Source organism: Strigops habroptila, chromosome 3 (assembly GCF_004027225.2).
Source record: "Strigops habroptila isolate Jane chromosome 3, bStrHab1.2.pri, whole genome shotgun sequence".
Taxonomy (NCBI): Eukaryota; Metazoa; Chordata; class Aves; order Psittaciformes; family Psittacidae; genus Strigops; species Strigops habroptila.
In genome coordinates, this window is record NC_044279.2 from 54,505,627 (window position 1) to 54,517,634 (window position 12,008).

The 12,008-nt window shown below is 38.7% G+C and overlaps 1 protein-coding gene across 1 annotated transcript in view; it reads left to right on the forward strand.

Annotated features, from left to right (window-relative positions):
- The window catches only part of LRP6 (LDL receptor related protein 6), a 131,848-nt gene that overhangs the window by 57,780 nt on the left and 62,060 nt on the right, over positions 1 to 12,008 (forward strand). The window contains exons 4-5 of the mRNA XM_030479714.2: positions 9,455 to 9,651; positions 10,401 to 10,532. Coding sequence (XP_030335574.1) covers positions 9,455 to 9,651; positions 10,401 to 10,532 — 329 coding nt within the window. The remainder of the gene's footprint in view (positions 1 to 9,454; positions 9,652 to 10,400; positions 10,533 to 12,008) is intronic.

The following is a 12,008-nucleotide window of genomic DNA, read 5'->3' on the forward strand; positions in this document are numbered from 1 at the left end:
CAAGTAATTTTTTTTTTTTTTTTTTTTTTTGATCTACCAATTCTTTCTTATATGGTCATTAAAAACAAAACAGTCTAATACTTTAAAGTTGGTTTTATTTTCTAAACTGATACTGAAATGTATCAGAAATATTTATGGCAGTATCCTAATACATGACCATTTGAGGGGAGAAAGAGAAATTATCTTTAGAGAGGAAAGCACATATGACTTCCCTTAAGCGCTCAGAAGCACACACCGCTTCTAACAGCACCTGTTTTTCCCTAGGCATGTGAGAAAGTTCTGAAGATTCAGAAAATAGTCAACATCTGTATCCAGGCATTTTTGTTTTGTTGTTTATTCTTTGCAATTACATCATTTGGAGAGGGAAAAAAAGGAAAGAATTGCAGAAGTTAAACTGTTCTGCAATGGGGGTTTATGTATTTCTTTTCTCTGCTGTGACCTCTTAGCCTCTGCCTGTCTTAAGAAAAAAGGCTGTCTAAAGTGATTCTTTTTTTGTTAAATACTGACTTTCAGTTATTCAGCAAATTCACCTTTCTCAATGTGATATTTTACAGCTGTAATTCTGTATTCTCTTAATCATTTTAATACTCTCTTTCAATAACTGATTTTCTAATACGAAAAAAAAGCAAAGGCGATTTCTAATTCTGCAGACAAAACAAAACCCCTTGCTCTTCCTTTTAAGTGGAAAAAAACCCCCAACAAACACAAGCCCACAGAGCCTTCAGTCTTTTCTCCTAGTCATCCCCACCCCCCAAAAAAACCCTAAAAATAACCATATTTTTCTGTAAATGGTAAAACTAATAACATCTGGGGTTAGAAGGTTTTCTACTTACCCCTCCACCTCAGCAGCAGTCCATCTGGCTTTTCTCTGTATGTCCCTATGCCCGATGTGCGCACACACACCCCACCCCCCCCTCGTTTTTTTTCCTCCCTCCTCCTTGGCATCCCTCAAATGCACCCACAGCTTCTCATTCCTTCACCCAACGTTATCCTTTGCTCCTGTCTGTCTCCCATGCACACTCCTGCTGGGGCTGGCAGCTCAATAAGTTGCTCCTGGGCCTCTTATTTCAGCTGCTCCTCTTGTCAGGTGGGTCAAATACACCAGGTTTAGGGTCACTTGTGTCTTCACAGCCATCTGTTTGTTAAGGAAAACTTGTAAAAAGTAAAAATAAAAATCTTTTTGTGATCCTTGCTTTCCTGAATGGTTGTCCAAGAGATACAACATGCATTGGGTATGGAGTTGGAGGAGATGGATGCTGAACAGACAGACCCAGAATGATCAAATAGCCTTGTTTTTGTGTGGAAAGATGACATTATGTGATTAGGCCAACTTTTTTCCACTACCACCACCTTTTAAAATCCTCTTTTCTAAAGTCATTTTCCCTAAGAGTTACTAAAGGGGGAGGGGCAAGATCATTGTCATTGAGTGCATAATCTAACTTAAAACAGACTTTTTGGCTTATTAAGAAACTGCTAGTTTTAGTGAATTGTTCTTGTTATTTAGGCCATTCTTCTAATGGTGTTTTGTATTTAGAAAGTAAATATAATTTTTTTTTTTGTTGTTGCTATCTGAATTTCTCTTGATTAAAACAGATATTTTATCTTACTGTTGTGAAGTGTTACTAGTTTTTCTAGTGCTATACCAACTGTCAACATGCATTGGAAAATATTTATGCTTCTGGAAGCTAGAGCTGTTGAAGAAATTGTAAAGAAATTGAGTTACATAAAGACACATAAAGACACATAGCTTCATAAATATATGCTATGTTCTAGATCTGAATGATTTTGATGCCTTTCAGCAGAGGAAGCAGATGAGTAAAGATTTGATCTGTCAAGTTGTTTAGTGTTGCATAACATGAGGTGGGAAAGTCTGTAGCAGATAAATGACTGTAAAAGCTTCGTGTAAAGCAGGATGACATGAGTTTTAATTGCTTTTGGGGAAGTGAGAAATATTTAGCAGGAACTAACATCTTTATATCAAAAGGAATTTCACAGAGTTCAAAGAAAACTGCTTTTGTGGTTTGGATGGTGAGAGAGAATACAGTGCAAATAGGAAAATATTTTAATTGGTGTCACTGAAATATTAAAGTGTTGAGATTCAGACCTCAGCAGTCTAAAATTTGGAAGGAGTGAAAGGGAAGTATTCTTGGCATATTTCTAAACCTGTAAGCAATCCATAACTTTTTTGTCTTTTTATTCCTGCAGTCTGACTATCACATCTCTACACCTGGCACTACACAAGAATTAAAATTTAAAGATTTATATGTCAGAGAAGGACATTGATATGCATGGATGCTTTGCTTCTCGCTTGCAGGGGTCTGGATAGTGGACGAGTACAGTAGGCAGGTGGGAGGAATATGCAGGGGGAGAAACAAAGGAAGCCTTGATTTTATTTTTTTATTATTATTATTTCTTTGTCACGTCTTTGGACAGGACCTAGATAAGCTCCCTTTGGACTTGGTGAGCCTCTGCATCAAAACTAGTAAGCAGCATGACAGCGCTGGCAGTAGCACTCAGTAAATATGTGCTAAAGTTGTAAATTCATGAGAACCTCTACAGCAGATTTTACAGGGATGATGGATCATTCCTTACCTGCTAGCCCTGGGACTTATTAGCCCTAGCTACTCCAGTGATGGGCTCATTAGAATAAAGAGGAAGAGCACAGGAGTTGATGACTAATGCCCTTGGTTTGCCAGCGAGAGAAAGGAATGAACAGCTTTTTCATGTCAGAATGTAACAATTAAAAAACCAAATTGGCGCACAGAAGAGATGGTTTTGTTTTTTTACAGCTCTCGCCCCGCTCTTATCAGAGTGAACAGTTGCTTTTTGTGGGACTAATTAAACAAAACTGAATTGCAGACAGCTCTCCTGTGAGTAGAGTACCCGAGATAGGTTGGCCTGCTAAGGCAGCTCTTGAATTAATTTTCTTTTCCTTTAGCCTGCAGCAGCAGTTCTAATTAATAAGTTAACACATTACTGGCTGAAGGGAAATGCACTTACAAGGTCCCCCAGGAAGTGTTTGTGCTAATGAGATGGGTTTTGAGGCCACTGTAAGAAAACATACTTTCAGCAACTGTCAGAAAGCTGGGAAGCTCTTGCGAGGAGGTGAATGTCTTGAGTTTGCACTCGAGCATTGATTTTTCTAGTTTCTGTTTTCAAGCATCAGCTCATGTCTGTCTGCCAGATGATTACTTGCAGATTTGATGAAACACTTAAAAATACTGTGTCCTTGCATTTAGAAGAGTTTCTTTTTCATTATTTGTGTATCATGTGTACAATGTATGACATTACGTAGGTATTTTTATTAGGTATAAAATATTGCATTCTGTATATATCTTTGTGCGTATTTCTGTGAGATAAAAGTGCTTAACACCCTCAAGCAGTAAAGAGGAACCAGTCTGTGGTGAAAAGCCTGATTCAGTACCTCACCAACACATTACAGGCTGGTGCAGAAGATGAATAGTGCCCTAATTAAAACTGCTAGAGAATCCTGCATAAGCAGAATTAATTAGATTACTTGGACACACAGGTAGGGTGAATTTTTTGGTTCTTCCCCAAGGTGCTCCTGAACGAAAATGCTGGAAAGATGGAGCTTCAAGACATTTGTAGTTTAGTGTGTGTGATACACATATGCAGTGACTATAGCTGGAGTCACAGGTCTGTGTATATTTCTAGACTTAAAAACATGTAGTACAGGGTGATTAGCCCAGGTGGATCAACGGAGCAGCTCATCCATACTGCTTCTAAGATCTGAGATGGCAAACACAGAATTAGATCGGGATCACAGCCCAGCTGAAAGCAAAGGAAGAGCAGCTTTGGTTAGGATGTACGTAGACCAATCTATAGACTGGTGCAAGTTCTCCTAACTCCCTTATCTCTTCCGCTGGCTTCCCAGTCTCCTCTTCTCTTGCCAGAGGCCTGTCACCTACACTGCCAGGCCTGATGTTGTTTGCCTAAAAAATGACCTGCAGAATGACTTCATTTTGCAACCACTGTTTTACTTTCAATTGACTTTTTCAGACTTTCATCGAAGGTGGGATTTGAAATGTCATTGCTAGACCAGTTATTTGTTCCATATACTTTCTGGAAACACATGATAATCGTGGCTTCAAGAGGTGGCAAAAGAGATTTTTAAAAGACATAATTATATCCCAGAAGTCATGTTTCCTGTTTACATTCTCAGGTAATTAGAACCAGGCCTGTATTCTGATAGGAATATTTGAACAAGCATTCATGGTAAAAATCCAGCTCGGTTTTCCAGGTTTGTTTGCAAATATTTTTGCTGGGTTGGCAGGAGGGGAAACCTTGTAAGCTTCTGAGGGAATTGGAGCTCCCTGCCCTCCTTGCGGCATCCTTGATATGGTGTTATGTGGTTGTCCATCAGTCTTTCATCCTGCTTCATGTGATGGTGTATGGGATTCGTGCTCTCAGTGCTTTGGCCACTTGCTAATATTTTGTATTGTCACAAGTCGAAGCTGTGTAATTGTTGCAACTTCCTGAATGCTCAGGCATTACATAATCTGTAGATGGAGAGAAACATTTTGTGTAAAGTAGTATAATTTGCTTCATGCAAGCCTGTCTGTTACATGCTTTCTTTAACATGATGAGCACTAAAAGCAAGGTTCGGAAGATGGGTCTTTACATTTTTTAATCCTTCACGAAGGAAGATTTGATGATAATTGCCACTTAACAACTTTCTGGTTTGTTTTTCTTACACCAAGAGGAAAAAGAAAAATAGGCCTGATAAGAATGTAGCCCTCAGGTATCTTTAACTGGAAGTTGATCTGGTATAGCATAAGAAGAAAAATAAATTAAAATTCAATAAACGCAGATATGAACATCCCTTAAAGACTTTTTCAACAGTATATAGATTAATCAGAGAGCTAGCTAGATCTAGTTGGTATGAATTTCCAGCTCTTTAATATTGTACTGTCATTGGATGCCAATATGGTAAGTTTTGCTACAGTATTAAGTATGAAGTATTGAGATGAATTACCTTCATTTTTTTCCCAAGTCTTCACAGTTGTATTTGAAATGGGATTACAAAGACTGATACAAGAGGAGGTGTTTTTTCCCCCCTTTCTGATAGCCTAGGAGATTGTAACAGGAATGGCATCCTCCAGAGGGACACTGGAGAAATGCATTGAAACATAAATGTACCTGCCCTGGAAATGGAGTGCAGGCAGCCTCAGAGGTCACCTGAAAGGAGTTTTGCTACTGTGAGGCTGGAATGTTAATGATTGAGAGAAGTACAGGCCAGGCTGTCTGAGTTACACCAGGTTCTCTGCAGGTGTTCTCATCAGTGTTTGACATTAGAGAACTAATGCAGCCAGAATAGAAGGCATTTGGTTAATGGAAAGTGTGTGCTTGTTTATTTTTCTGGAGAAATGCTATTATGCTTGGATATGAAACATCTGCTTAAATTCTAATGTAAAAAAATTATTCTGATGATATTTTAAATTTATATTATCTTGATTTTTTTGTGTCTGTCTTTTGGTGTGAAAACCTCTTCAATTTCATGCCCATAATCTAGCTTTGGATTTGAATGTTACTATTAGCTGAAAAACGGAAATAAAGGCAGACTGAGGAAGACCTAGTTGGGATGAAGGATATGAGCTTGAAGTTAATCTTTTGGTCACTTTACTGTTAATTTTTATTTCAAGTGAGCTTAGTCTTTGTCTGAAATGCATATTTTCCTGAAGCAGGAGCTTTTTTGTCATTGTTAGTATAAAGCTGGATAGATTGTCTATGAATTTTCATGTATTCCATTTCAGAGTTCAGTAGCCCCTTTTGTAATGCTTGCTTTAACTTGTTTATTACTTATTGCCTTTATCTTCACAAAGTATTTCACAGGCCTCTATAACAGAGTAAGAATAGAACAAAGGTGAATGTATTTAAATTGGATCTACGTTTTCTTCAGGCAGTAGAAAATGCTTGACTATAACAAGTTTTTGTTGCAATTGCATCTCTGATTACCAGGATGATACTATAAATAGTTGTATTAAGAAATGGTGATACACAGCACAGATGGAATTTAATTTCTCTGGAAAACTGCTTGTTTTCTCTCTCTTTTTCTGTGCTCACCTTCCTTCCCTGCTGTCCCCTTCTGCATTTCCTTCCCAGCCAACTAAACAGAGATGGTGATGCTTTAAATGTCAATTGCCATCAAGATTTTTAAAGCAAATTTGGGTGATCATATGCTCGGCACAGGGAAGATTATTAAAGTTAGTGTGTGCTTAGTACCATCTAATATGTAGCCATTTTGCATGTTGCTGAAGCCCTATTGATATCTCCAGAACAAGTAATATTACTTCTTATCCTCATCTCTGGTGTCTTTTTTTAAGCAAGACTAATGATACAAGTACAGCGGTTTGAAGGAACTGAAGAGCTTAGTGAAGATTATTATGACGTAGTGCGTTTTGTTGTCATGTCACTTATTCTAATCAAGCCTGGGCTGAAGGTAGTTGCCACCAAAGGGCTGTCGGGTCATGTTAGTTCAATTACACCTGCAGTGCTGTATGTGGTACCCAGGTTGGTAGCTGTGTTGGCAAAGCCAGAAACATGGAGACCTGGCTGGTCCCCAGCTCTGCATGGGTGCCTGTGAAACGCCCTGCAGGTGGGAAGCGCCTGCTCCTGTCGACTGTGTGCAGTAGTTGAGTACTACAGGTGATGTTCTGGTCCTCTTCATTCACCTGGGTGTATTTAATAAACTACTGCTCAAGGCAGAAGTCGGGACCCCTCTTCTTACCAGCCAAAAGAGAGAGAGCAGTTCCTCATGCGGGTTGTGCTAAAGCATAACTGCTTCACAGCAATCATCAGAAGGTGATTTCTTGCTCACTTTCCCCTTCCTTTTCCTGATTTTTAGCACCTTTGCTCTCCAGCCCTTTCCCCCCATTCCTCATTAGGCTATGGAGGCTTGTTTAGCGCAACTCAGCCACTGCTTCCGCGCTGACACACATTCAGCTGCTGGCTGCTGTTCAGCGAGGCTGCAAGTGCAGCCTGTGAAAGATGTTTGGAGGGGAAAGAGCCCTGCTGGGTTTTGCTGATTGGAAGTGAGCTATCATCTTGTTTGGAAACAAGGGATATGGAGTACATGTTACTGGTAATACTCATCTTAATGAGATGCAAAAAATACATGCTGTTGTATTTGAGCCCAAAGCCATTTTCATGTGATGGTACCTTATATCTGCTGAGAGAAATGATACAAGTTTAAGAGTAATTGCTTCAAGGCTGTGGCTGATGATGCAGTTGAATGCAGTGCTCCTGAATCTCTCCAGATAAGGGCTGGTTTAAATAAGGGTCACAGTTCACTTTGTGCATTGTCACATGAATAGATGGTTGTCTGAAAGTTAGGCATGCGTAGCAGCATCTATTGTACTCGAAGATTTATTCCCACTAGGAATGGTGGGCACTAATCACATTTAAAATTCCTCTGTTTTGTTTTTTTGTTGTTGGATTATTTTTTTTTATTTTTTTTTTTTAAGTAAATAGCAAGATACTCAGAATGCTTCATAAAAAATGTGGCTTCTCTTGTGCATGAGAATGCTGTCTTTGGTGCAGGTTTGGTTAGAGTGAGAGCTTTGGACTTAAATTGCTTCTGTCCCATATGACCAATGTAATAAATTTGTCATAAAAACTTTAGATAGTCTGCAAGCCTGCTGTAAACTAAAATTATTCAAATTTGAATGCATTTAGGGTTTGGGTGTGGGGTTGGTAGAAAAATTGTTTACAGAATTAGAATGTCTTTATTCTTGGTAGGGGAATGTGTTGTGTCATTCTGGCTTCACTGTTTGGCTGGTAGGTTTCAGCTGTAAATTATATTACAATAGTCTTTTGTAAGATGCTTAGTTGGTGCATTTAATTAGAAGCAAATACATACCTGACTCCAGACAGAGATAAGAAAGAAAAGATAGTATGTCCTACTTTTGAGTGCAAAATACCAAGAAATAAAAAATTGTTTGGTGCAGAATTGGAACACTACAGTGACAAGTAAAGGAATGTATGTGTATGTTTCTTAGAAGCAGAAAAAAAATAGAAGCTTTAAAGATAATACATCTTTTTCCAGAAGCTGAGGTGAAAGAGCAATAATGACTGCAGTCTCTTTGTACTCGGAATCATTGGCAGAAGACACCTTCAAGTTTCTTGCTTTAATATGCACTTCTGTTATATTTTAACAGAAAATACTTGGAAAATAAAGAGTATTTTTGTCCTCTACTAAACCACTTGGGTTGCCAACTTCTTTGCAAAAGTGATGCATACAGTGTGGGGGTGTTTTCTCAGTAAATATACAGACAATGACTCTCTTCCCTGCAAAAATAAAACTGAGGCCAGTGTTCATGGTGTACCCTATATTGAAGGAGTAGTAGAGCTGTGTGTCAGTCCTTTACACTTTCAGTCTCGGAGAAGTATGGTGATCCCCACTGTTCCATGGGAGCTTGTGTCCCCGGAATGCACGTGCACCCATGGAGTTAAGAAGAAAGGAGGTGGGAAGAAATGCTTGTGTAAATGGTACTTGTGTGGCCCTGCTTTGAACAGGGTGTTGGTCCAGATGACCTCCATGGTTCTCTCCATCTGAAGTTTTTCTATGATTCTGAATAAAATAACCATAAGAATTGAGCTACTTAATTCCAGTTCTGAGGAACCTGAGTATAGATAATTAGTTTCTACATCACAAGAACCTGGAAAAACTGTCTTCAGTAATGTTTGTGCTGCAGTTTTGTGATGGCTAATGAGCATGTGTTTGTATATATACATAAAATATATGGGTATACTCTTTAATTTTGTTTATGAACCTGGAGACAGGCAGTGACCCAGTTTGCTCAGAAATGATACCATTACCATGGCTGAAGATCAGTAGAACTCTGTTTAATGTCACTGCTTATAATAAAAACAATAGCTTAATAATTATCATAATAATGAATCTTGAAAAGTAACTTTAAGGATTTCTTTATGGTGAAACTATTTGCCATTAGAGTATTTTTCTGGTGGTTCAAAAGAATGAAACTGGAAGAGGTGGGTGGACTGCTAATTGACCGAATGCTGTCCCAGTTTGAAATCTGCTGAGGGTGACTATAATGGACATTATGTATCAGCAGGCAGCAGTCAGGCTTGCGTAAAATCAGTTGGCATTCTCCCCTCTTGCACACCGTGATACAGAGTCCCACAGGTATTGAATGTTAAAAGGGTGCTAAGAAATAGCCACAGACTTCGTAAGGATTTCAGCTGGCATCTCTTGGCCACCGCAGCATCAGTAGGGAGCCTGGCAATAGGACTCCTGTATTGTTCTCCATGTCATTCCCTTAAGTATGTACACTATTTTGTTCCCCATAAATACATAGAAAGTTTTGATCAACAGTACTTACACTGTAGAGCTTCTTTTCACAAAGCTATGTTCAAGCAAAATTGTAGCATGAATTGTGTTTGAGCATTTATTTTCTTCCTTGTACTTTATTAGGCAAGCAGTGGTTAAAGGCTCCCTTCCACATCCTTTTGCTTTGACGCTGTTTGGGGACACGTTGTACTGGACTGACTGGAACACACATTCGATCTTAGCCTGCAGCAAGTACTCTGGGGAGGACCTGCGTGAAATACATTCCAACATCTTCTCTCCCATGGATATCCATGCTTTCAGCCAAAAGAGGCAGCCAAATGGTAAGCTGCCTTGCTTTCCTTTTTTAACTGCAAGTTGGAACTGATTTGCAAAAATCTTAATTAGTCTTTCTGTATGGCGGTGGGTGGCTTCACCCGCGTCATGATGTGATTTTTCCAATGCAGAGATTGGGAAAAGACCCAAAGAGAAACCAAATATTCTCTACATTGTTGGTTTTAAGTGCAAAAACCCATCTCTTGCTTTTTTCTGCCTGCTACATTTATCCTGTTGTCGTATTCCTTTTTCTGTTTCATGTGCCATAACTTTAGGCAACATGGTATTTTTATTTTTTACAAGTAGTAGTTCCTGAATGGAAAGTAGTGTTAATTTGGCAGATGGTATTAAGCAAGACTAGCTCTATGTAATAACCACTTAACCATGTCTTAACCATTGTGTTAATTTACTGTATTTGCATTTTTTTTTTATATATACAACCTACTATACATTCAGCACCAACATGCTGAATAGTTTGTGAAGATGAGAAGTGCAGAGCTGAAGTAAGGCTCATGTTTAGAGCTAAGTGCTACTTCCCCAAGAAAGGAAACGTTCAACATCCGTGCATTTTGGTACCATAAATACCCCACTAGTCAACACTTGGAATTAATTTTAACTTGTTCTGTGTTTATCATTTCCTTCTTTAATCTGTGTTGCTGCCACTGATTCTACCACTCAGATGCCGTATGTGTCTTAACACATGAGATGAGGTCATTCGTTATCAGAAACATTAATCTGTGTGATTTATGTTTAACAGCTACAAACCCATGTGGAATTAATAATGGTGGCTGCTCCCACTTGTGTTTGATGTCTCCTACCAAGGCCTCTTATCAGTGTGCATGTCCCACTGGTGTGAAACTTCTTGAGAATGGAAAGACCTGCAAAGATGGTAGGCTTTGTTTTTAAAAATCCTTTTAGATTAAGCACAAAGTATTTTTTGGAGGGAAAGGGGTTCTTCCAGCATTCACTATATAATGCACATTAGGGGTGGCAAATTGTGAAATTGTGTGTGATTTTGCGGTACAGATAAAAGTGATTTAAAAATGCCCTCTACTTTTAAAAAAAGAGCCTCATACCTACCTCCAGTTGCAAAATGTAGGTTGCAGTGCTGTGTCTGTCATTAATTCCCTGCCAGTTTTTTTGAAGGGGGAGTCTGTTGTTCTCTTTTCTTAGACACAATGATACATACCTCCTTCTGTTGTCTCTCAAATGAATCTAACATTATTGTTTATGAATTAGTATTTGGTTAATAGGATTGTGCAATAAACAGAATTGTTGGGGGATTTTTTGTTTAAGATCTGATGTCTGTTTATTATCCACACATACACCTGGATCTCTTTCAGTTCACATGCTTAGAGTTAGGCACCTACATCTGTATAGAAGACTGAAAAGAATGGTGTGTTTTTAGAAGTGTTGAAAGTCTTTCAGCTTTTAAACTCAAGATGTCAGGGCAGCAAGCAGTCACCCAAAACTGCTTTTAGTGTCTCATTGTGGGATAATGTATATGATTTTAAATTGTTCTATTCTGTAAGTATTGGTCTTGTGACACTGTGGTTGCTGTAGTACGTTGACAGGACCAAAATTAACACTGGAAGATTAATTAGCTTGCTCATAAATAGCCATCTTTTATGCAGATTGTCTCTCTATGCCAAGGGTAAATGGAGAAAGAAACAGGAATATACAGTAGAACTTACTGTAAATAGGCTAAATAAAATTATATAGAAATTTTTGTTAAATTGTGGATTTATATTTTAAAAATTCTTCTAGGCTTGTCAGCTACTGTTCAGTGATTTCTTTAATTTCATGCTATTTCATGCTCTCTGCTGATTATTTTTGTGTGGTTATTTGTGTCTGTGTGAACCTTGTTAAAATAAATTTCTGCTTTTATGTGACAAACTCAAAAGCAGCTCCCAATTTAGCCTTGCAGGATCGTTTGTAAGAATTTACCGATACATGCACAAGATGTTTTTCTGCTAGTACAAGGAACAAACTTTAATAATACTGCTTGTGGGTTGGTCATATTTAGTCAGAACGTGACACAAATTCATGTGCTTTTTAAAAAATCCTTGGCACGCACAGATAAAGTCCTTTCTGGCAGTAGATACCTAAAGCAGTTGTTACCCAATACAGGCATGTTTCCAAAAGCAGAGCTGCACAAAAAGTCCATGTGGGGGACGGGGAGTGGTGAAGGTTTGGTCACTTGCCAAGCAGAGGTAGAACAGTAAGGCAGCAGAGGCTGAAGGATTAAGGACAACAGTTGGAACAAGCCCTGGAGAGATCAAGAGCGGGAAATTGCTTCCCTTTGACTCACTGCTGATAGGAAAAGGGCCAAGGACTTTAGGCAAGAGGGGCTGTATCCTTTTGC